General features: G+C 38.1%; 1 protein-coding gene across 6 annotated transcripts in view; it reads left to right on the top strand.

The window, feature by feature from the left end:
• FRY (FRY microtubule binding protein) overlaps window positions 1-24207 on the top strand; it is a 441344-nt gene extending 417137 nt beyond the window's left edge. For 4 of the 6 annotated variants that reach the window (XM_081045758.1, XM_081045754.1, XM_081045756.1 and 1 more), the window contains 4 exons: window positions 1011-1028; window positions 2777-2887; window positions 5937-6139; window positions 22815-24207. In XM_081045758.1, coding sequence (XP_080901884.1) covers window positions 1011-1028; window positions 2777-2887; window positions 5937-6139; window positions 22815-23073 — 591 coding nt within the window. In that variant the 3' untranslated portion in view covers window positions 23074-24207. The remainder of the gene's footprint in view (window positions 1-1010; window positions 1029-2776; window positions 2888-5936; window positions 6140-22814) is intronic. The other 2 variants (XM_081045755.1, XM_081045757.1) reach the window with 1 other exon arrangement.
• The last annotated feature ends 1547 nt before the right edge of the window (window positions 24208-25754 follow it).

The raw sequence follows: 25754 nt of genomic DNA, 5'->3' as shown, positions 1-25754 counted from the left end.
AAGTGCAATACATTAAACTGATAACCCAGAGAATTTTTTGGAAAAAGCTTTGAGGGGGTGGTTTTCTTGTCAAGAATTAGAACCTGAGTTAGATAGGTCCTCAAATATTTTGAAAACCCAGAGCCAGATGTATTTACCCATAATTAAGAATGGCCAAGTTGATTTTTTAAAATATTGTGCCAGGTTATGGTTATCTCTTTCCATATACCCAAACTTTTCCTTAAACCAAATCCTATGGTTATGATATGGAGGAACCAAAAAATGGTAGCCATAGTTGAACATGGCCCAGTTAAAATTTACATTACTGTAGACTAACCATCAATTCTATATTACTTTTAAAAATTGCCTACTGGGAAAAATATTTTTTTAAAAAATGCAACAAAATTACTTGTCATATCTCACACTTGTTTGGGAATATACAATGTTTAGTCCTTTGAAATAACAATATCTAGCAGTACTATAAAATACCCTCCAGGCGGAAGGCAGTCTGACTGAGGAAAATGCCACTAAGACTGTTCATTATATTCTACGTTAATTGGATAGTCATAGTTTAGTAGATATGAAGCAAACCAGAGAAAAGACTCTACCTTAACTAACAGTTAGCGATAGTATAATTTGTTTGGGGCTATGGTCACTCACACATAACTCAGTTGGTCTCACAGTTCTAGGTTCACATGTTATTCACATTTAAACACTAAAATCTTCAAGCAATAAAAGTTTTGACTTCCGGTGTCCAAGACTGACAAAATCTAAACCAACTAACCAGAGAATCTAAACGATTACAAATTCTAGTTTTCAACAACATATTTCCCACTAGAGCTTGTTTTTAACTGGGCCGCTGTGCATGCCAAATGGGTACCACATTTGCAAGCATTTATCGAGTTTGGGCAAGCAATGCTAACCCTGCTGATGGCCTGCTCGCGGAAGAGGGCCGTGCTTTCCGTTGCACGCAGACACTGACCCTGTGCTCTCTTTCCTTTCCTGTTTCCTGTGCCATGCTTGCTGTGTAGCAAATGGAATCTCTGGCAGTAAGTTAACTTTCTTTCATACTCTCTGTCCATTTGAGGCATGGACCCATAACAAATCTTATTTTTACGGTTACTATTGTATCTCTTAGCATGTTTCCCCTTTTTCCTTTCATTTTATTTTATATGTAGACTGAGACATGCCATTTGTTAGTAGCATTCTGGGCTGCTTTCGTCCCAAAGTGGACACCTACATTGCTGTGAGGTCTCATAGTATCAGTAGAGTATTTCAAGTAATAACTACCGTAATCTGACACTCAGGAAACTCATAGTTTTCACAGCTAGGTTTCACCCTAAATCTCGAAGGTAACATTGTTTTTTAAATAATACTTTTTATTTATCTGCAAGTCTCTGGTAGTTATTTTGTATACCAGAATTTGAAAGTTTCTAATAATAAAAAGTCTAAATGATCATTTTACTGAAACAACCAAAGATCTAGTTTTGGTTAACCAGTGAGTGTAAACTTCAGCTGGTTACCAGCATTGAGAGTTCAGATAAATCTAAGTAGAATTTGTTCCCCCTTAAGGGTCAGTGAAAGGAGAAAAAGAAACGTGATTAGCTTAGTCATAGCATGAACTTCAGTAACTTTTAAAATTTAGGATCAAAACTCTATTGATAGAATGCTCCTCAAACCTAATCTTAAATTCTTGTAATTTCTCTCCTTCCATTGATTTGGGGGGGACAATTTTCAGTCACCACAGAAGCCCTTGATTCTGAGCTGAGTTCCTCCTAGGCAATCAGCAAAAGGAAAGCCCCATTCATCCTCATGTAACCACATTTGAAAACTGAGCAGTGAGGTGTACTTTAGGCCCCTTTCATGGGTGGCTGCCGAGCCAGGAAATTCTCCCTGGTGAAGGCTGCTCTCTTCTTTCCACAGAATTCCAGCCACTACCTAGAAGCTAACCCATTCTTGGAATGAAACAGGCAACATTTACATGCCGTTAGGAGCACATACAGCTCAAAGACTAGTATGATCACTGGTGTTGGAATAATTCATTATTTATTTCCCGTCATAGCTTACATAAGCCGTTTAACAAAAGCATTTTGACTTCCGGAGGTATCCGTAGGGCTTAAGGGCCACTAATTATGAATGTTCTTTCCATAGTTTGTTTTGAATGTTTTCATAACTTTTCCTTTTCGTAAGCATGTTTGGGCCTCTTTTTATATCTCTTTAATTCAACAAATACTTACTGAGCATTGAGCAGAAGCATCGTCAGTAAAACTGACACAGCGCCACAGAGGGTCACGTGACTGTTGTGTTTACACAGACTTCAGAATGAATATCTGCACCCTAAACGCAGTCAGAATTGTCACATGGAGTAATCTCCCAAGTGTCTGCTGAAATTACAAACTTAACACCTACAATGACTTAATGGTTTGCCTTTCAAATATACTTTTAATAAAAAGAAATTGTTTTTACAAATAATTTACAGCTTAGAAAAATTAAGACAACCATGATCATCCTTTGTAGATATGTAATTGGCAAATAGAATGGAAATTTGTCGATTCACTGAGTCCCTTTATAGCTACTACATCGCTAATTAGTAATCTTCCAGGAGCTATTCTGTGTTATATTGTGAATTTCTCACTGATATGTATTGACTGGATCTTGTTGCTCTGTTTTATTTAAAATAATAACAGCTAGTTATGGTTCCTTGATTTTTTTTTTAAATTGTCTCCACCAAGATTGCACTGTTATACAAAAATGGTCCTTAATCACTAATTTCTTCCCATGCAAATTCTCTCTTTAGCAATTGGAACTGTGTCAGAGATTATATAAGCTGCACTTCCAGCTGCTGCTGCTTTTTCAGTCCTACTGTAAGCTCATCGGCCAGGTGCACGAAGTCAGTTCCATGCCAGAGGTGAGCCCACACACCTCCCAGCGCCGAGTGCTGCCATGAAAATCGTTCCTTTGTTCTCCCCGACCTGCTACCTCTACTCCCCTCTCTATAACTGTCCAAGTGATTTTATTCCCACATAATCCTTTTCCTCAAGCACAAGTCTTAAGTGTGCCTTGCATTTGGCAGGGCCAGGACTGGGGTGGGCCGGTGACAACCCGGTACAGAGCTGAGGGTGAGTGCCTCCCCAGGTGCTGTGCTGAGGCCTCACTTGGCCCGCCCTGATCCAGGTTCTGGGTGAACTTATTGGAAAAAGTTCCTGGGTATGGTTTCCTTCTTTGTAGTTAGCTTTTTTACTTGCTCTTACGTTGAGATAAGAAGGAAATAACTACATGCTGTTTGATTCTCTTCCACTTCCCTCCCTGCTTAGCATCAGGACGCTTTAATAGTTCTAAAAGGAAAATAAACGTACTACTTCCAGCGAGCCAAAATGTTCCTAGGAGGGAAGAAATCCTGCCATGTAGGAAGTAAAGGAACAGCGATGTACAGAGGATATGACGGAAGCACAGAGGACGAAATAGGATAGCTTTCTGGAGGAAGTCACACCTGAGCTGATTCTTCAAGGATGAGTTGGAATTAGAGAAAGTGGGGCTAAGGAGAAGTGTTCCAGTAAGGAACATGGTGGTAAGAAAGAGACAGGAACTGCAAGTACAAGCCGTTTAGTATTATTAGAGTATAAAATGCAAACCAAAAAAGTCGGAAGATGCTGTGCCTGGCAGAGATATGGAGGGTGGATTTGCTGACAACTCTATTGGAGACAGGAAGACCAGATAGGAGGCTGCTGAAATAGCTCAGATGAGAGTCTGACCTAGGACAGAAGTGCTGAGTGTGGAGAGGAGGTAGGACATGTAAGATACTGGGGGGAGGGGATGAAAGAGAAAAAGAGTCGAGTGTGATACTCAAGTTCCATCTCCAATGAAGTAGGTGACACGCGGTGCCACACGTGAGGCGGGGATATAAAAGGAGGACTGAGGCAACGGTACCTCCACCCGGTCAAGCCTGAGGCTGCCCACTAAAGCAGCCTTGGTTTAATGACATTTTGTAGGCAGTTAAATATGAGGATTTAAGGTCAGAGGAGAAACCTGAACTGAAGGCGTAGATGTGGTGGTCATCAGTGAACAGCGAGGAGTCATGAAACCAGCCCACAAGAGCACTGGGTGCGAACAGAGCCGGGGAAACCTCCCATCTGAGGAGGGGCAGAGGTGGACCCACAAAATGACAACCACGTTACCAGCTTTATCACTCTGTTGGAAAAAAAGGAAAACGATAGTATAGTTTTTAAGTACACTTTCAAATGCCACTTTCAAGGGAGGTATGAGTCAGACATCTTTGTTTTTGAAGATCTCTTCATAAACAAACCAGTTTTCCTCCATAGAATGACAAATTGTCAGATGAAAGAGAAAACAGCTGATGTTATTTGCCATGTTATCAGGATAAAGTTTACTCTTCTAGCAAATATTAACAGGATCCTTAGAGTCCATCTTTGCTTAAAAAATATAGGACATGCAAATGTAACTCACGTATGCTTTTCCATATTAAAAAGACAATTCAAGTTTCACTTTAGAATAGTATTACGATGGTGCCAAAGTAATTGTGGTTTAAAAAGTTAAAAAAAATTGCAAAAACTGCAAGTATTTTTGCACCAACCTAATAAGTTGTTACATACCAGGTGTGAATATATGCATATGATTGTTTTAAATCTTGTAAATTTAAAGTGAATTTCTCCTTAATTATTTTAAATCTAGGCAAACTTTAAATGCTATACAAACACAGATAGTATTTAAAACTTACCTAGATTTAAAATAAGAAGAAAATCACTTTCAAACTTGAAAACGTATATACATATGACACTCATATCTTATTTAAAAGGATTTCCTCAGTAAAGTTTAAACCTAGCTCTGGAGTAGCTATTTGCATTTATCAGGCATCTGTGTGGAAACAAATAGTCCTAAGGGCTTTGGTTTTATCACTTATAAAATGAGTTAGCTGGGAATAAAAAAAAAAAGTGTTGGGTAAATCAGCTTTCCAAAGAACACAAGCATCATCAACTTGCATTTCAAAGGAAAAACAACCCTTAAATTCACATCATTTTCTTTTAAATGCTCTTGAGATTCAGATAGCAAAACAGTTGTCTTCCATCATATATTTGGGGTACTAAGAAATGGCGGAGATTGTTTTGTTTTGTTTTTTATTAAAGTTTATTGGGGTGACAATGGTTAGTAAAGTTACATAGGTTTCAAGTGTACAATTCTGTATTACATCATCTATATATCACATTGTGTGTTCACCACCTAAAGTCTGGGTGGTGGAAGTTCTCTCTTATGGTTCACTTTTTAACACTCTGGATCTTTTGGCTTCTGTAATTTTGAAGGAAAATATCTTTTACCTCTGAATACTAATATTACCTTGAGATTTTTTTCCTCTTCCTTAAAATTATGTCTTTAATCTCTTTCCATGGCATATGGCATAGAAATAGAAACAGTGAGAAAATTTTATTTTTCAGAGTCCATGTTGATGATTACATTTATTGAGCACTTATATGCCTAACTTACTAATTATTTTATATACACTATCTCATTTTATCTTTAAAATTACCCTGTGATATCTTCAGTCTCACAGATTAAAAAACTGAGACACACACAAAAGTCTACTTACCAGACTGTGGTCCCACAGTACATTGCAAAACTATCATTTGAACCCAACACTACCCAACTCCCAACCCTGTTCTCTTGTGCATTTTACCTCTGCGAATGTCCTTCTACATAAATAGAGAACATTTTAAAAGCAGTCTTAATCTTTTCAATAAGGAGAGCATCCCAGTTGTTGATATATAAAATATTCAACGCATACAACCCCATAAGCACCTACCATGTAGTAGTTTCATGTGTCCTATTTTAGTTTACCAAGGTATTAAGCATATGCTTAACTGGACTACATACAATTGATTTCTTCCCATCGGGGATGTAAAAATCCAGACTTCAACTAAATACAGTAAAAATAATTTTTTTAACAGCTGCTAAATATGTCCAGAGAACTGAGTGACTTAAAGAAAAACCTGAAGGAAGCCACTGCAGCTATTGCAGCTGACCCTCTTTACGTAGAGGGTGCATGGCCTGAGCCAACCTTCACGTCCACTGAAGCAGCCATCCAGTCCATGCTGGAGTGCCTGAAGAACAACGAGCTCGGCAAGGCTTTACGGCAAATCAGGGAATGCAGGTAATTCTACTATTTCTTTTAGAGGTGGTTAAAGCAAAGGTATGCCTAATAGTTACTTTGTCATGGCCAGGGACTAAACCACGACAGAAGGGACATGTTGATATTTTATATACCTCCTTCCCAGATCTTACCTTTCCCACGCCAGAAACATCAGATTTCAGAACTTATGCGTGAAGTATTGATGTTGGTTTTGGTCATTTGTCATCCCTAAAATGTTGACCCACTTCAAAATATACCTCAACAAGAGGTCCAAGATGGCAACAGTATAGGACGACACTGAACTCGCCCCGCCACGAGCACACTGAAATACTATGTATGGAGCAGAGACAACCGAGGGCAGCTCCGTGAACAGCTTCTGAACACAAATGAGATAAAGAGATTGAATACAGAAGTCTAGGCAACTGTGGGAGCTCTCGGGATCGGAGGCACCAATGAGCACCATTGGTTACACCCCCTCCGCCTCGATAGGGTGCGCAGGAGCTCTATCGGGATGCTCTGGCCTAACTGCAAGATCTCCACAGCACGTTCCCAACCACACTGCCTCTGAACAAAGGGAGCAAGCAGGAACAAGAGGGCATCACCACACGCACCGGGCCTCCCTGCCTGGAGCCAATCTAGCCCAGCTAGCACCCCGGGTGCCATAAACACCTGCCCAGCTCCAAGTGACCTGCCAAAACTACCTGGCACACACAGCCTCTGATAAGTTTGCTTTTACACAACACAACTTTCTATACAACAAATAAGAGAAAGAAATCATACAAAGAAGGCTGGGAAGCCACGGAAGCTCTCCGGGAACTGCAGGAATTCTCCAAGGCTGGAGGTGCTGGTAAGCTTCATTGTACATCAACCTCCACGGGGTGGGTGGGTGCCCGGGCCTACCTGCGAGATCATCACAGTGCATTCAAGGACACGTTGCCTGAGCCCATTTTGGGCCTGAACAAAGGGAGAAAGTAGGATCAGCACGGTCTTCCACATGCACCTGGCCTCCCTTCCTGAAGAGGAGACTCTCCACTTTGGCAGCCCAACATGGTACCCGGGTGCCATGGGTACCTACTTGGCTCCAAAACAACCCAGCACACACAGCCTACAGAGAGGTCAGTTCTACCCGAGGCCACTTTTTCAAGACTGAAGGAGATGGAAATAAGTAATTTGCCTGATTAAAGAATTCAAAGAAACAGTCATAAGGATGCTCACCAAGCTTGAGAGTGGAATACAGGAACTCAGAATTTCAACAAGGAGAAAGTATAACAAAGAACCAAGCAGAGCTGAAGAATACAATAACTGAAATGACAGATACACTAGAAGAGCCCAGCAGATTAACTTACACAGAAGAACGGGTCTGTGACCTGGAACACAGACTGTACAAATCAGTCAATCAGAACAGCAAAAAGAAAAAAATGTTTTAAATGAGGATAGTTTAAGGGACCTCTGAGCTGAAATCAAGCACACAAATATTCACATTATAGGCATTACAGAAGTACAAGAATGAGAGAATTGAACACATACTTTATTTGAAGAAATAATGGCTGAAAACGTTTGTAATCTGTGAAAGGAAACAGACATCCAGATCCAGGAAAAAGAAAGAGTTGCAAATAAGATGAACCCAAACAGGCCTACACCAAGACGTACTGTAATTAAAATGGCAAAAGTTAAAGACAAAGAGAGAATTTTGAAGGCAGCCAGAGGAAAATAATGAGTTATGTAAAGATGAGAAGCAGACATCTTTATAGTGCTGAAAGAAAGGAAACTACAACCGAGAATAATTTACCCAAAAGGTTATTATTCAGAATTGAAAAAAAGAGTTTGTGGGACAGCAAAATAAAGGAGTTCATCACCGTTAAAGCAGCTTTACAAGAAATGTTAAAGGGACTTTTTTATGTAGTAAAAGAAAGACCATAGCCAGAAATACCAAAGTATAAGAAAGGAAAAAAAATCACAGGTAAAGCCAAATATTAAACACAGTGAATCAGACGTTTAAAAAGCTACTATGAAGGTCAAAAGACAAAAGTACGACACTCAACTCAAACTACAATAAGTATGGGATCCACAAAACAAAAAGATACAAAATTATGACATCAAAAACAGGAAGTATGGAAGGTGGGTCCAAAATGGCAGAGAAGGATGCCGAGCTCATCCCTTCCCATGAACACACCAGTACACATCTTCATTGCGAGCAATCCCTCCTGAGAGACAAGGGAGAGCCAACTGAACAGCTTCTATACAACAAACGAGAGACCGAAGGCTGGGTATTCAGAGAGCTCTCCCTTAGCTAAGGGACTGTCAGGGACCAGAGTACCAGTGAGTGTCATTGTTTCTGTCTCCCCTGCACTTGGGGATAGCAGGCAGGAACTCTATCCAGGTTCTCAGGCCAACCTGCAGGGCTGCTGTAGCACTTGTGCAGCCATCCCTCTCAGAGTTATATCCAGCAGAGGGCACCACAGCACACACACGGGTCCTCCACCCAGAGATTCAACTAGCAGGTACTGCAGGCACTGCTGTGTGTACCCACTGTGCCACACATGCACATGGGCTTGCCTGCTTGGAGAGAGCCTGGAATTAGCAAAGCTTGGCGGTACCTCCACACAGGATTCCACCAGACAAAGTGCAGAAGTAGTGGGACGCTATTGCACGTGAGACTAACCCACCAAGAGAGGGTGTGGAACTAGTAGGGTGCTGCTGCTTGAGCACTTTGGGTTGCCCTGTCTGGAAAAAAATGTGGAACTAGTGGAGTGCTGCAACATGTGCATTCAGGGCAGTCTCCCCAATACCCATCCTGGGCAACAGACAAAGCAACAGGCCGCTCTGTGTACACACCTGGTCAGAAGGGCAGGAAGTACACACAGATCAGGCTGCCCCGCCCCAACTCCATCGTGAACATGGGCAGTCAGAACAACAGGGAGCCACTGCACACTGTGTACAGCAGGAGGCCACACCCAGGACCCACTACTTCTGGCCACTCAGCACATGAGACACAGCAGATGCCCACCCAGAATACAACCAATGTGCCAGAACTGCCCCACGCACAGGCACCACTTTATCATCTAACTCAGAGGAGCAAACACAGAAATTCAAACAAAATGGGGAGACAGAAAAATAGGCCACAAACGAAGGGACACAAACCCCTGGAGGAAAATATCTCATGAAACAGAGAAAAGTAATGTGCCTGATAAAGAATTCAAAGAAACAATCATAAGGATGCTCAACAAATTTGAGAGTAAAATGAAAGAGCAAGAAAATATAATAAAGAACCGATCAGAGATAAAGAAACACAGTAACTGAAATGAAAAAATACATAAGAAAGAATCAGTAGCAGGTTAGTTAATACAGAAGAAGGCATTAGCGACCCGGAGACAGAATAATGGATACCATCCAATCAGAACAGGAATTTTAAAAGAATTTCAAAAATGAGGATAGTATAAGGGACTTCTGGGACAACAATAAGTGCTGCAACATGTGCATTGTAGACATTTCAGAATGAGAAGACAAAAAACGGGCAGAAAGTATATTTGAAGAAATAAACTAAAGGAGTTCACCACCACTAAATTAGCTTTACAAGAAATGTTAATGGGTCTTCTTTATGCAGAAAAGGAAGGGTTATACCCAGAAATAAAACAAATACAGGCAAGAAAAATATCTCTCTGGAAAAGGCAAATATGTAATAAATACAGTGAATCAACCACTTAAAAAGCTAATATAAAGGTGAAAACACAAAGATAGCAGAAACACAGGGATACAGAAAACAAAAAGATACAATGTCAAAAACAAAGCGTGGATGAGGGAGTAAAAATGTAGTGCTTTTAGAATGAGTTTGAACTTAAACACTTATCAGCTTAAAATAGACTGTTATAGATATGGATGGATATATGTGAACCTCCTGGTAGCCACAAACAAAAAACATGCACACAAAAAACAATATAAAGAAAACCAGCAATTCAAAAGGGAAGAGATCAAGAGAAAAAAAATAAACAAACAAGCAGAACAACTAACAAAATGGAAAAAAGCACATACTTAGCAATGATTACTTTAAATGGAAATGGACTAAATGCTCCAATCAAAAGATACAGGGTGGCTGAATGGATTTGGAAAAAAAAAAAAAAAAAACCTAAATCCCATTTTCCAGTCAAGATACTTTCAAGATATTTTCCCTGAAAATAAGACCTAGTCAAACAATCAGCTCTAATGCGTCTTTTGGAGCAAAAATTAATATAAGACCCAGTCTTATACTACATTATATAAGACCCAGTGTATTATATTATACCCGGTATTATATTATATTAATTATATTATATTATATTATATTATGTTATGTTATATTACTGGGTCTTATAGTAGAATAAAACTGGGTCTTATATTAATTTTTGTTCCAAAAGATGCATTAGAGCTGATTGTCTGACCAGGTCTTATTTTTGGGGAAACACAGTAGCGGAGTAGGTAAATGCTGTGCTTGCCTCCTCTCATGACATCAAAATTACAACTGACATACAGAACAACCATCATTGACAATCACCCGAAGTCTAGCTGAACAGAAGTTCTACGACTGAGGACACACAGAAGAAGCCACCTCGAGACAGGTAGGAGGGGCAGAGAACCAGAACATGCTGGTTCCACACCCACATGTGGCGTTTAAAAATCAGGAGGGATATCTTGGCTACAGAGGTCACCCCATAGGAGCAAGGAGTCGCAGCTCCACACCAGGATCCCCAGCCCAGGGTTCCAGTGCCAGGAGGAGAAGTCCCCACAATTTCTGGCTGTGAAAACCAGGAGGGATGGTGGCTGAGTGACATAGTGGGCAGCTGGAGTCCCAGGTACTCCTCTTAAAGGGCCCACACCTGGACATACTTGCTGACAGATTCATTCTCTCTGAGCTCCAGCACTGGGGCAGCATCTCAAAAGGCGCCAGGGACGTACAGGGAAGAAATGAGTTGTCTGGCTTTGTAGTGAGGGCTGGATTGGCAGCTTTCTCCCAAGACAGAAGTGGTGATAGAATCTTTGTTGAGGCCTCTTGCCTTCCAGCGTGCAGACACAGGCAGCCACCATATATGAGTCTCCATCAACCGGGCAACACTGTTTGTCCCACCCTGGTGATTCCTTGACACCCAATCCCACAGAACTTGTGGCCCCTTCCAAGTCATTTCCAGTGACTTTTCTATACAAATAGCCTGTCTTGGCTCATGCAGCAGACTTTCCTAAAACCTCTCAAAGGTTCACAGAATCCAAACTAGCAGCAGCTGACCTGGGCATGTTCTGTACCTCATGCTGAGCAGCCCCAAAGCTGACACTAGCAGCAGCCAGCCTTGGTTCATAGCTTGGCCTCTCCCAGGTATCTCCAAGCCCAGTGCAGGGCACAGGCTACAGCTGAAATTGACCTGTGACAGGGTCCCTCTCAGGAGGCCCTGGGGGTGGCACACACAGTCACCAGCCTGGAGCCAAGCAAGAGCACCATGCACCTCTGCATATGTACCATAAAAATGGAGATAGAAAACATAAACAAGAACCATTCAGAAATGAAGAATACAACAACTGAAATAAAGAACATTCAAGGGAATCAATAGATGAGATGAAGCAGAAGATCAAATCAGCAATTTAGAAGATAAGGTAGCAGAAAACACCAATCAGAACAGCAAAAAGATAAAAGAATCAGAAAAAATGAGGGTAATTTAAGGGACCTCTGGGACAACATCAAGCATACCAACTTTTGCATCATAGGGGTACCAGAAGGAGAAGAGAGAGCGCAAGGTATTGAAAACCTATTTGAAGAAAACTTCTCTAACTTTCTGAAGGAAATACACATGCAAGCCCAGGAACAGCAGAGAGTCCCAAAAAAGATGAACCCAAAGAGGCCAACACCAAGACAACATCATAATTAAAATGCCAAAGGTTAAAAACAAAGAGAGAATCTTAAAAGCAGTAAGAGAAAAGCACTTAGTTAGCTACAAAGGAGATCCCATGAGGCTATCCATTGATTTCTCAACAAAAACTTTGCAGGCCAGAAGGGATTGGCAGGAAATATTCAAACTCTTGAAAAGCCAAGACCTACAGCCACGATCACTCTTCTCAGCAAAGCTATCATTTAGAATTGAAGGACAGATAAAGAGCTTCTCAGACAAGAAAAAGCTAAAGGGGTTCATCACCACCAAACAAGTATTACAGCAAATGTTAAAGGAACTTCTTTAAGAAGAAGAAGAGGGTAAATCAAAAATATGAATAAAACTACATATTTATAAACCATTACTTTAAATGTAAATGGATTAAATGCTCCAATCTAAAGATAGGGTGGCTAAATGGATAAAAAAACAAGACCCTTACATAGTCTGCCTACAAGAGATTCATTTCAGATCGATAGATACACACATATTGAAATTAAAGGGATAGAAAAAGATATTTCATAAAAATGGAAACCAAAAAAAAAAGGCTGGGTGGCAATACTTATACCAGATAAAACAGACTTTAAAACAAAGGCTACAACAAAAGACCAGAAAAAAAACAGTAATTCCACTTCTGGTTATTTATCTAAAAAAAACCCAAACCACTACTTTAAAGGGACATGTGCATCCATATGTTCATTGCAGCCTTGTTTACAAGATGTGGAGGCTGCCTGGGTGTCCATTGATGAATGAATGGATAAAGAGGTGGTACATATATACAATAAAATATTACTCAGCCATAAAAGAGAATGAAATCTTTCCATCTGAAACAACATGGATGGATCTCTACTGTGTGGAGTAAGTCAGACAGAGAAAGACAAATGCCATATGATTCCAATTATATGTGTATGTGGAATATAAAGAATAAACTAAACAAACAAACAAAACAAACTCAGATACAGAGAACATTTTGATGGTGGCCAGGTGGAAGGGTGTTTGGGAGGTGGGTGAAAAAGGGGTAGAGATTGAGAAGTACAAGTTGTTAGTTACAAAATAGTCATTGGGATGTAAAGTATAGCATAAGGAACATAGGCAATATTGTAATAATTATGTATGGTGTCAGATAGGTACTATATTTATTGGGATGGTCACTTCGTAAGTCATATAAATGTCTAATCAGCATGTTGTACACCTGAAACTAATATAAAATAAATAAACAAACAAACCTAGACTCAACTACATGCTGCCTACAAGAGACTCACTGACTACAAAACACACACAGACTGAAAGTGAAGGGATTGACAAAGATATCCCATGCATATAGAAATGAATAGAAAGCTGGGGTAGCAATACTCATATCAGACTAAATAGACTTTTAAAACAAATAATATAATCAATTCAAGAGGAGGATATAATAATTGCATATATCTATGCCCCAGCATAGGAGCACCTAGGTCTATAAAGCAAATACTAATGGAAAGAAAGGCAGAAATTCACAGTAATATAGTAATAGTTGGGAGACTTTAATACCACAAGTACCTCAATGGATAGATCATCCAGACTGTAAATAACTATGGAAATAATGGACTTAAATGTCACATTAGACCAGATCAACTTAACAAACATTTATAAATCATTTCATCCCTAACCTGCAGAATACACATTTTTCTCAAGTGCACATGGAACATTTACCAGGATAGACCACATATTAAACCACAAAAATTCAGAAAGATTGAAATGATATCAAAAATATTTTCTGAACATAATAGCATGAAATGAGAAATGAACTTCAGGAAGAGAACTGGAAAAACAATACATATGTGGAGAGTAAACAACATGCTTCTATACAACCAATGGATCAAAGTGGAAACTAAACAGGAAATCAAAAACTGCCTTGAGACAAATGAAAAATAAAAACACAACTCTCCAAAATCTATGGGATGCAGCAAAAGCAGTTCTGAGAGGGAAGTTCATAGCTACACAGGCCTACCTCAAGAAATAGGAAAAACCCCAGAGACAATATACACCTCAAGGAACTAGAAAAGAACAAACAAAACAAATTAGAAGGAAGGAAATAATAAATATCAGAGCAGCAATAAACAAAATCGAGAATAAAAAATAGAAAACGATCAATGAAACAAAGAGGTAGTTCTTTCAAAAGACAAATAAAATTGAGAAACCTCTAGCCCTACTCAATAAGAGATAGAGAGCCTAAATAAATAAATAAAAATCAGAAATGAAAGAGGAGAGATTACAACCCACACCACAGAAATACAAAGATCATTAAAGAAAACTGTGAACAATTATATGGCAACAAATTGGACAATCTAGAAGAAATTGATAAATTTGTAGAAACATACACTCTTCCAAGACTAACCCAGGAAGGAAAAGAAAATCTGAACAGATCAATTACTAGCAATGAAATTGATGCAGTATCAAAAAACTCCCAACAAACAAAAGCCCAGGATAGAGTTTCACTGGTGACTTCTACCAAACATAAATTTAAAGAGGAATTAATATCTATCTTTCTCTAAGTATTCCAAAAATTGAAGACAGAGAATGCTTCCAAACTCATTCTGCAAAGCCAGCATTAACCTGATACCAAAACCAACAAAGACACTACAAAAACAGAATTACAGGTCAATATCCCTGATGAAGACAGATGCAAAAATTCTCACAAAATACGAGCAAACCGAATTTCAAAAATATATTCAAAAGAGTATACACCATGCCCAAGTAGGATTTATACCAGGGATGGAAGGATGGATCAATAGCTACAAATCAATTAATGTGATACATCACATCAACAAACCTAAGGATAAAACTCATATGATAATCTCAATAGATGCAGAAAAGCATTTGACAAAATTCAACATCCATTTATCATAAAGACTCTCAACCAAGTGGGTATAGAAGGAACTTACCTCAAAACAATAAAGGCTATGTGACAAGCCCAAAGCGTGGTGAAAAGCACAAAGATTTTCTTTTAAGATAAGGAACAGACAAGGGTGCCCACTCTTACCACTGTTATTCAACACAGTGTTGGGTGTCCTAGACACAGTATTGAGACTATAAAAAATAGAATGCATCCATATTGGAAAGGAAAAAGTAAAACTGTCACTATTTTCACTTGACATAATATTACATATAGAAAATCCTAAAGAATCCACCAAAAGTAGTAGAATTAATAAATGGATTCAGTAAAGCAGGATACAAAATTAATAGACAGAGGTCATTGCAGTTTTATATACTAACAATGATGATCAGAAAGAGAAATGAATAAAGCAATCCTATTTACAAAATGCATCAAAAGAATAAAATACCTAGGAATGAATTTAACCAAGGAGGTGAAAGACCTGTACACTGCAAACTATAAGACATTGAATAAAGAAATTGATGAGGACAGAAATGAACAGAAGGATATACCATGCTCAGGTATTGGAAGGATTAATAGCGTTAAAATAACCATATTACCTAAAGCAATCTACAGAGTCACTGCAATCCCTGTCAAAATACCAATGGCATTTTTCACAGAACTAAAACAAATAACCCTAACATTTATATAGAACCACAAGAGATCCTGACTAGCAAAGCAATCGTGAGAAAGAAGAACAAAGTTGGAGGTATTACATTACCTGATATCAAACTATACTACAAGGCCATAGTAATCAAAACAGCATGGTATTGACATAAAAACAGACACACAGATCAATGGAACAGAATAGAGAGCCCCAAAATAAACCCACACCTATATAGTCAATTAACCTATAACAAAGGAGGCTGGGATATACAACAGGGAAGTAACAGTGTCTTCGGTAAGTGTTGTTGGGAATACCAGACAGATTCATGCAAAAAAAAGAAAATGGACCACTGTCTCACACAATGTCCCAAAATAAACTCAATATGGATTAAAGACCTAAGTGTAAGACCTAAAATGATTAAACTCTTAGACGAAAACATAGGTATCTGACATCTATCTGACATCTATTTGACATCAGTCTTAGTAATTCCTTTTTGGATATGATCCCTTGAGGAAGGGAAACTAAAGCAAAACTAAACAAATGTGACTTCATCAAAATGAAAAGCTTCTGTACAGTGAAGGAAACCATCAACAAAACAAAAAAAACAACATATTGGATTGGAGAATGTATTAAAAAATGATATAGGGGTTGATATCCAAAGTATATAAGAAACTCATACACCTCAATAATAAAAATAATAGTCTGATCAAAAAATGGACAGAAGATATGAAGAGACATTTTTCCTAAGAAGACATATAAATGGTCAACAGACATGTGAAAAGATGCTCAACATCACTAATCATCAGAGAAATGCAAATTGAAACTACAATGAGATATCACCTCACACCAGCCAGAATGGCTATTATCATCAAAAAGTCAACAACAAGTGTTGGTGAGGATGTGGAGAAAAAGGAACCCGTATGCAGTGTGCATGTAGGACTGCAAGTTGGTGCAGCCAATATAGAAAACAGCATTGAGATTCTTCAAAAAATAAAATTTGAACTCCATATGACCTAACAATCCATCTTCAGGGTATTTATCCAAAGAAAACAAAAACACTAATTTGAAAAGATGTTTGCACCCCTATGTTCACTGCAGCATTATTTACAATAACCAAGAAATGGAAACAACCAAGGTGTCCATTGATATATGAGTGGATAAAGAAGAGGTGATGTATAAACAATGGAATATTACTCATCAACAAAAAAGAAATTTTACCATTTATGACAACATGAATAGACATAGAGGGTATTATGCTAAGTGAAATAAGTCAGACAGAGAAAGACAAATACTGCATGATTTCACTTAATGTGGAATTACTTTTTTAAAATCAAAACAAATGAACTAAACAACGATTCAAAGAAACAATGAACAAACTGATGGTTGCCAGAGGAGAGGATGGGTAAAACAGTGAAGAGGAATATAGTCAATAATAGGGTGATAATTTTGCACAGTGACAGATGATTATTAGACTCGATGTGGTAAGCACCTAGTAAGATATATAAATGTCAAATCACTATGCTGTGCACCTGAAACTAATATATGCCAACTATACTGTAATGAAAAAAAATCACCAAAAAAGCATGGAAGGGGGAGTAAAAATGTAGTCCTTTTAGGAATATAAAGCTTAATTAAAAGCTATTTTGAAAATATTTGAAAGAATTAAGAAATAGGAACCCAAACAAAATACAAAAGAAAACCAGCAGAACACAAAGGAAGAGTTCAAGAAATGAAAGGAACAGAGGAAAACTATAAGAATAAACAAACAGAAAAACTAGCAATAATTACATACCTATTAAATGCTCCAATAAAATGACATAGGATGGCTGCATGGATTTAAAAACAAGACCCTAATATATGGTACCTACAAGAGACTCACTTCCAATTGAAAGATACATACAGGATGTAAGTGAAGGGATGGGAAACGGTATTCTATTCAAACCGAAACAAAAAAAAAACTGGGGTAGCAATACTCATATTAGACAAAATAGACTTGAAAACGAAGAATGTAAATAAAGACAAAGAAGAACATTACATAATTAAATGGAGTCAATTCAAGAAGTGTGTGTAGCAATCATAAATATCTATACACCCAATATAGGAGCACCTAAATTTACAAAGGGTGCCAAAAAAAAATGTATACACATTTTAAGAAAGGAAAATGTGCATTAAAATTGTAATATTCAATATATACAAATAACAAAAGATGAATACAAGTCATATGTACACATTTTTTTGGCACCCCTGGTATAAAGCAAACATTAATCAACATAAATGGAGAGATTCACGGTTATATAATAATAGTGAGGAGTTTTTAATACCCCATTCACATCAATGGCTAAATCACCCAGACAGAAAATTACTCAGGAAGTAATGGCCTTAAATGCCACATTAGAGCATATTGACTTAATAGACATTTATAAAATATTTCATCCAAAAACTACAGAATATACATTTTTTTCACATGCACACAGAGCAATCTCCAGGGTAGATCATATATTAGGCCACAAAAAAAAAGCCTCAATAAGTTCAAGAAGATTGAAATTATATCAAGCATATTTTCTAACCACATGGCATGAAATTAGGAAACTAAAGAGCATACAAATACGTGAATATTAATCAACATGTTACAAAACAAATGGATCAAAGAGAAAATAAAAAACTACCTTGAGACAAATGAAAATGAAAACACAGCTTTTCAAAATCTTTGGGATGCAGCTGAAACAGTTCTAAGAAGGAAATTCATAGCTATACAGGCCAACCTCAAGAAACAAGAAAAATCCCAAACAAAACATCTAGCTATATTTTTAAAGGAACTAGAAAAAGAACAAACAACACCCAAAGAAAACAGAAGGAAGGAAATAATATAGAACAAAAAAGTAAAGGAAATAGGAATTTTCAAAACAGTAAAAAAGATCAATGAAACTAAGCTGGTTCTTTGAAAGGATAAATAAAATTGACAAACTTCTAGCCAGACTCATCAAGAAAAAAAGATAGAGAGCAAAAATAAATAAAATCATAAATGAAAGAGAAGTTACAATCAACCCCACAGAAATACAATCATTAAAGAATATTAAAAACAATTATAGGCCAACAAATTCAACAATCTATAAGAAATGGATAAATTTCTAGAAGCACATAACCTTCCAAGACTGAACCAAGAAGACACAGAACATCTAAACAGACCAATTACTAGCAATGAAATTGAAGCAGTAATCAAAAAAACTCCCAACAAATAAAATTCCGGAACCAAATGACTTCACAGGTCAATTCTACCAAACATTTAAAGTAGAATTAATACCTGTCCTTCTTAAAGTATTTCAAAAAATTACAGGGGGAGCAACTCTTCAAAACTCATTCTAGGCCGGCCCGGTGGCTCAGGCAGGTAGAGCTCCATGCTCCTAACTCTGAAGGCTGCCGGTTCAATTCCCACATGGGCCAGAGGGCTCTCAACCACAAGGTTGTCAGTTCAATTCCTCGAGTCCCACAAGGGATGGTGGGCAGCACCCCCTGCAACTAAGATTGAACACGGCACCTTGAGCTGAGCTGCCTCCCGGATGGCTCAGTTGGTTGGAGCACGGGCTCTCAACCACAAGGTTGCCAGTTCAATTCCTCGAGTCCCACAAGGGATGGTGGGCAGCGCCCCCTGCAACTGAAATTGAACCTGGCACCTTGAGCTGACCTGCCGCTGAGCTCCCAAATGGCTCAGTTGGTTGGAGCGCGTCCCCTCAACCACAAGGTTGCCGGTTCGACTCCCCCAAGGGATGGTGGGCTGTGCCCCTGCAACTAGCAATGGCAACTGGACCTGGAGATGAGCTGCGCCCTCCACAACTAAGACTGAAAGGACAACAACTTGAAGCTGAATGGCACCCTCCACAACTAAGATTGAAAGGACAACAACTTGACTTGGAAAAAAGGCCTGGAAGTACACACTGTTCCCCAATAAAGTCCTGTTCCCCTTCCCCAATAAAATATTTTTTTTAAAAAACTCATTCTACAAGGCCAACATTACCCTAATACAAAAACCAGATAAAGACCTTACAAAAAACATTACAGGCCAATATCCTTGATGAACATATACAAGATGTGACAATTAAGTTCACAAACTCATTGCAACGATGTTGCTAACCTTTTTTGATATCAGTTGGAATGTTCATTATGAATTTGTACCAACTAGAGAAACAGTTAACCAAGTTTACTATTTGGAAGTGCTGGAAAGGCTGTGTGAAAAAGTTAGACGACCTGAACTTTTCACCAACAATTCATGGCTTTTGAATCACAATGAACCAACTCACACGGCACTGCCTGTGAGGGAATTTTTAGCCCGTAAACAAATAACTGTACTGGAACACCCTCCCTACTCACTGATCTGGCCCCCAATGATTTCTTTCTTTACCCGAAGATAAAGGAAATATTGAAAGGAAGACATTTTGATGACATTCAGGACATCAAGGGTAATATGATGACAGCTTTGATGGCCATTCCAGAAAAAGAGTTCCAAAATAGCTTTGTAGGGTGGACTGGCACTGGCATCAGTGCATAGCTTCCCAAGGGGAGTACTTTAAAGGTGACCATAGTGATATTCAGCAATGAGGCATGTAGCACTTTTTCTAGGATGAGTTTGCGAACTTAATTGTCAGACCTCATATGCAACATTTCTCAACAAAAGTATTAGCAAACCAGATTTAACAATATTATTAAAAGTGTTATACACCATGACCAAGTGAGGTTTATCCAAGGGATGAACAACCATAAATCAATCAATGTAATACATCATATTAAAAAATGAATGATTAAAAATCATATGATCATCCCAGAAAAAGCATTTGACAAAATTCAACAATGTTTTATGATAGAAACTTTCAACAAAGTGGGTATAGAGAGAACATACCTTAGTATAATAAAAGCCATCTCATATGACAAACCCACATTTAATACCATACTCAATGGTAAAAAGCTGAAAGCCTTTCCTCTAAGATCAGGAACAAGACAAGGTTGCCCACTCTCACCACTTCTATTCAACGTGGTACTGGAAGTCCTAGCCACAGCAACCAGACAAGAAAAATAAATAAAAGACATCAAAATTGGAAAGAAAGAAGTGCAACCCACTCTTTACAGATGACATACTAAAAATAGAAACCCTAAAGACTCCACCAAAAACTTCTCAGAACTGACAAATTAATTCAGTCATTCGCAGGATACAAAATCAATATACAGAAATCTCTTGTATTTCTATACACCAATAATAAATGATCAAAAGGAGAAATTAAGACAACAATCCCATTTCCAATTGCATCAAAAAACATAAAATACTTAGGAATAAATTTAATCAAAACAGTTAAAGACCTGAACCATGAAAACTATAAGACACTGAAGAAATTGAAGAGGATACAAATAATGGAAGCATACACCATGCTGATGGATTGGAAAAATTAATATTGCTAAATGTCCTCACTACCTAAAGCAATATATAGATTCAGTGCAATTCCTCGTAGCAATAGCATTCTTCTCAGAACTAAAATAACTAATTCTAAAATTTACATGGACCCACAAAAGACCCTGAATAGCCAAAGAAACCTTGAGAAAGAACAAAGTATGAGGTATCACACTCCCTAATTTCAAACCATATTACAAAATTACAATAATCAAAACAATATGGTACTGGCATAAAAACATACATAAATTAATGTAACAGAATAAAGAGCCCACAAATGAACCCACACCTAAATGGTCAATTAATCTATGACAAAGGAGGCAAGAATATGCAATGGGGTAAAGACAGTCTCTTCAATAAGTGGTGTCAGGAAAACTGGACAGATATATGCAAAAGAATAAAATTGGACCACCTCCTTACACCATATAGAAAAATAAATTCTAAATGGATTAAAGACTTAAATGTAGACCTGAAACCACAAAACTCCCAGAAGAAATCATAGGCCATGAACTCTCTGACACTAGTCTTAGCAATATCTTTTTGGATATGTCTCCTAGGGCAAAGTCAACAAAATAAAAAAATAAACAAATGGGACAACATCAAACTACAAAGCTCTGCACAGTGAAAGAAACCATCAACAAAATGGGAGACAACCAATAGACTGGGAAAAGATATTTGCAAATGACACATCTGATAAGGGGTTAATATCCAAAATATATAAAGAACACCTACTTAACACCAAAGAAACAAACAATTCAATGTAACAATGGGCAGAAGACCTGAATAGACATGTCTCCAAAGACGACATACAGATGACCAACAGACATATGAAATCATGCTCAGCGTCACTAATCATCAGGGAAATGCAAATCAGAACCACAAGGAGATATCAATTCACATCAGTCTGAATCATCCAAAAATCAGCAAATAAGTACTGACAAGGATGTAGAGAAAAGGGAACCCTTTGTGCACTGCTGGTGCGATTTTAATTGGTGTGACCACTGTGATAAATAGTAGGAAGATTCCTCCAAAAAATTAAAATAGAACTGCTTTATGACACAGTAATTCCACTTCTGGTTATTTATCCAAAGAAATAAAAAACACTAACTCAAAAAGATAGATGCACTCCTATGTTCATTACAGCATTATTTGCAATAGCCAAGATATGGAAGCAACCTGGGTGTCCATCAACAGATGAATGGCTAAAGAAGATGTGGTACATACACAAATATTAATCAGCAATAAGAAAAACAAAATGAAATCTTGCCATTTACAACAACATGGATGGTCCTGGAGGATATTATGCTAAGAAAAATAAGTCAGACAGCAAAACAAATACAATATGATTTCATTTATATGTGGAATCTAAAACAACAAATGAGTAAACAAAACAGAAACAGAATAAGTTGATGGTTACAAAACTGGGGGTAGGGATGGGTGAAATAAAAAAATATTTAAATTTTTTTTTTAAAAAGTATATGCCCCAACTAATTTGAAAACTATTATTTACATGTATCCTTTTTGGGATTTCCCCCCTATATTTTTGTAGTGTGTTCACATATTCATTGAAACCATAATGACATAGCAAATAAATGTTTTTAAGATTTTCAGATTCCATGTAATACTTTAGATATTTTTACTGAAGCCGATACTTAATATTATAAACTTATGGTGCTGTTTACAGATGTCTGAATATACTAAAGGCACTGAATTGCATACTTTAGATTGGTGAGTTGAATAGTGTGTGAATTTTATCTCAATAAAACTGTTTTTTAAAAACAAAATATCCTTACACTAGCCACTCTTCTTTGTGACCAATAGGGCCTCTAATCGGTACTCTTCTTTTCTGACTGCAGAAGTCTGTGGCCCAATGACATCTTTGGAAGCAGTTCTGATGATGAAGTCCAGACACTACTGAATATTTATTTCCGTCATCAAACTCTGGGACAAACGGGTACTTATGCACTGGTGGGGTCTAACCAGAGCCTGACCGAAATCTGCACCAAGCTGATGGAGCTCAACATGGAGATCCGGGACATGATCCGCAGGGCTCAGAGTTACCGAGTCCTCACTGCCTACCTCCCAGACTCCAGTGTTTCCGGCACTAGTCTCTGACAGCAGCCTCCCATCCCCCATGCATTCCAAGCTGGGGGTGCTGCCATGCTGGGGTGACATCACTCAGTATCTTTTCAGCCTTTGGAAGGCTTGGTCAGACTGTTCTCCCTCTTATTACCTGTTGGACTTTTTCTAAAGGAGATGACAGAACTTCCAACATGTAGCAATACTGTAAGAACCACGGTAGCATAGAAATTCTGGGACAGACTCCATCCGACCTGCTGTGTAGCACATATGTGTTATCATTTTACTGAGCAAATGCAACTCACTACTAAAAAGTGACTTCCATTGCATACTGAACAATACCTTCCTTTCTAGAAACAACTTTAGATTGGCAAAAGTGCAATGTTTTCTTCACTAAAAAAAAATTTTATATTATAAAATTTGTACATTCTTTCCATTTATTTTTCCTTTTTTGGTTCTTTTTGTTTGTTTGTTTTATTTGGTTTGGTGGACTGTGAGAAAGACACAGGCAGAATGAAGCTGGCCATTGAAAATTGAAAGACGGTCAAAAGCTGACAGCCTGTATATGTGAAAAGGGCATTGTAAATGGACAATTTAATGTACACTGTAATTTGAATACAATTACTGTATCTAAAGGAGCTGCTATGAAGTACCTTTCTTATGTTGCTAGGCTACTGTTTCTTAAAGCCCTAGATCTCTTTACAGGGGTCTGTGATTAGGACAGTACCACCAAAAACGGTCCAGATAGACCTTTTTTAAAGGATCTTGGCTGCTTTTTACTAGAAAGTTGCTTTTATGAGCATATTTATACTACAGAAGGATGATGTTAATTTTAATCAATTTTGCCATTTTGTAGAAAAGAGTTAAAGACTTTCACATTATAAATTCCAAGTCTTTCACCTGTCACGCATGCATATTTTAGTATCCATTGGGATAGCCAGAAGTAGAATCATAAAGGTAAAATATGAGTTGTCACTTTGTTTCTTAAGAAATGTCATACTTTATTTGTGATATTTATGTAAAGGGCCATTGTTAAGTTTCTTCCTTAAACTTAATGCTGTCAAGTGTTAGATGTGTGCATGTACACCTGTTGCACATCAAAAACATATTCAAAGTTTATCTATGTAACTTATTCACTCTGTAAATACATTTAAAGTTTTTGTGATGTAATCTTGGTTGATATTCTGTTCAGAACTTCCTTTAGACTAAAAAAAGACAAAATACATACTGACAATGGACTTTTTCTGGTTAATTGAGATTTTTGCCTTTGACACACATTTACAGTTTTGGATGTGGGTTGCCAGAGTGACAGCTCCAAGAGACACCATTTATATGTATTCCATGAATGGAAGCCATTGGGATTGTGCAGCAAAACAGTAGCCTTGTGAAGCAGGAGGTATCTATAACCTCTTTGGAAGTAGACACCAAAGATGGTGACCTTCAACCAGCTCTCTCTGTAATCAATCAGAGAAAGCAGAACTCCAGTTGTCCACAGCCTATCATTAGTTGTCATCCTTAAAATTTTGAAATAGATTCTCTAATGAGCAGTAAAAAGTAGTAGGAGTTTTAATTCTGTCACCAACACCCATCTATCCTCCATTCCATTCGAAAAACAGTGACACATAACGATCTAATTTCTGCTGTCTTCCTATTCATATTTCTTTAGACTAACTAATGTCACTTCTGTCCTTACAACAACTGAAGCATAAATAGTAACTTTCTAGAAGTATCCTGCAGTAAGGCGTCTGACCCAGGATTTTTTTTATGTTATCATAGATACAACTATTAACTGATTTTAATACTTTCTATTACAAACATATTCTTCTGGTTTATTTTTTCAACTTACCTTAAGCATGATTTACCACAATTTATAGAAAACAACTGAATCATGATCTCTCTGAAAAATATCTTATAAAATGCCAGTTTCTGTGGATAACTACACTGGCCAATTCTCAGAGAGCTCTATAGGGATCTAGGGTAGAAAGGACTAATCTGGTCATGACTGAATTTTCCACCATGCCCTTTTACCCAGCAAAGAACCAGCATGAGGAGTTAATCTTTTAAAAAGGGGGATTTCAATAGTACATTGTAATCTGTAGTTACAGGAAGTAGTAAGGGGTTTTTTTTATACATAAAAAAGTGACATCAGCATCATGGCAGAATGTGAAGATTCCTTTGTTCCTCCCTTAAATTTTAAGATGGACATATGTAACTCCAGAAAGGATCTCTGCTCAATGTACAAATGCACTAAAAGATCCACAAATAGAAACATGTGAAGGTCGGTGGGTTGAAATGAGTAGAGGAGGTGAGATGGGGGAAAAGGTAGGGAAGGTGGCCACAGATGCACTTAGGAGCCCACTACAGCTCCAAGGAACATGCTAGTGTTGGAGAAATTGGGCTTCAGCCTTCACACTATGGCTCAGATTGTAAGAGGGGGAGAAGCACTGGTCCTCCAAGAAAAAGTACCTCTCTCGCCACTTCCCTTCACAGCAGAGCCCAGTAGAGATGGTCGGGAAGCCTTTAACATGACAGCTGTGCCAACAGTTATTGCTGGTATGGGCGCGGAGCTATGAGAACATGAGCTTGCCTCCCATGCCCCAAGCAGAGCCCAGTGAGAATCTCCAGGCACTGCAGAGATGCCAACAGCCACTGCTGGCAGGGGGCTGGAACAGTGAACTCACAAAATTTCCTCCCTTACCCCACTTATCCCAGCAGAG

Source organism: Rhinolophus hipposideros (assembly GCF_964194185.1).
Source record: "Rhinolophus hipposideros genome assembly, chromosome: 4".
In the NCBI taxonomy this organism is placed as follows: Eukaryota; Metazoa; Chordata; class Mammalia; order Chiroptera; family Rhinolophidae; genus Rhinolophus; species Rhinolophus hipposideros.
Note: the sequence above shows the minus strand (reverse complement) of the source record. Positions and strands in the feature narration are given on the sequence as shown.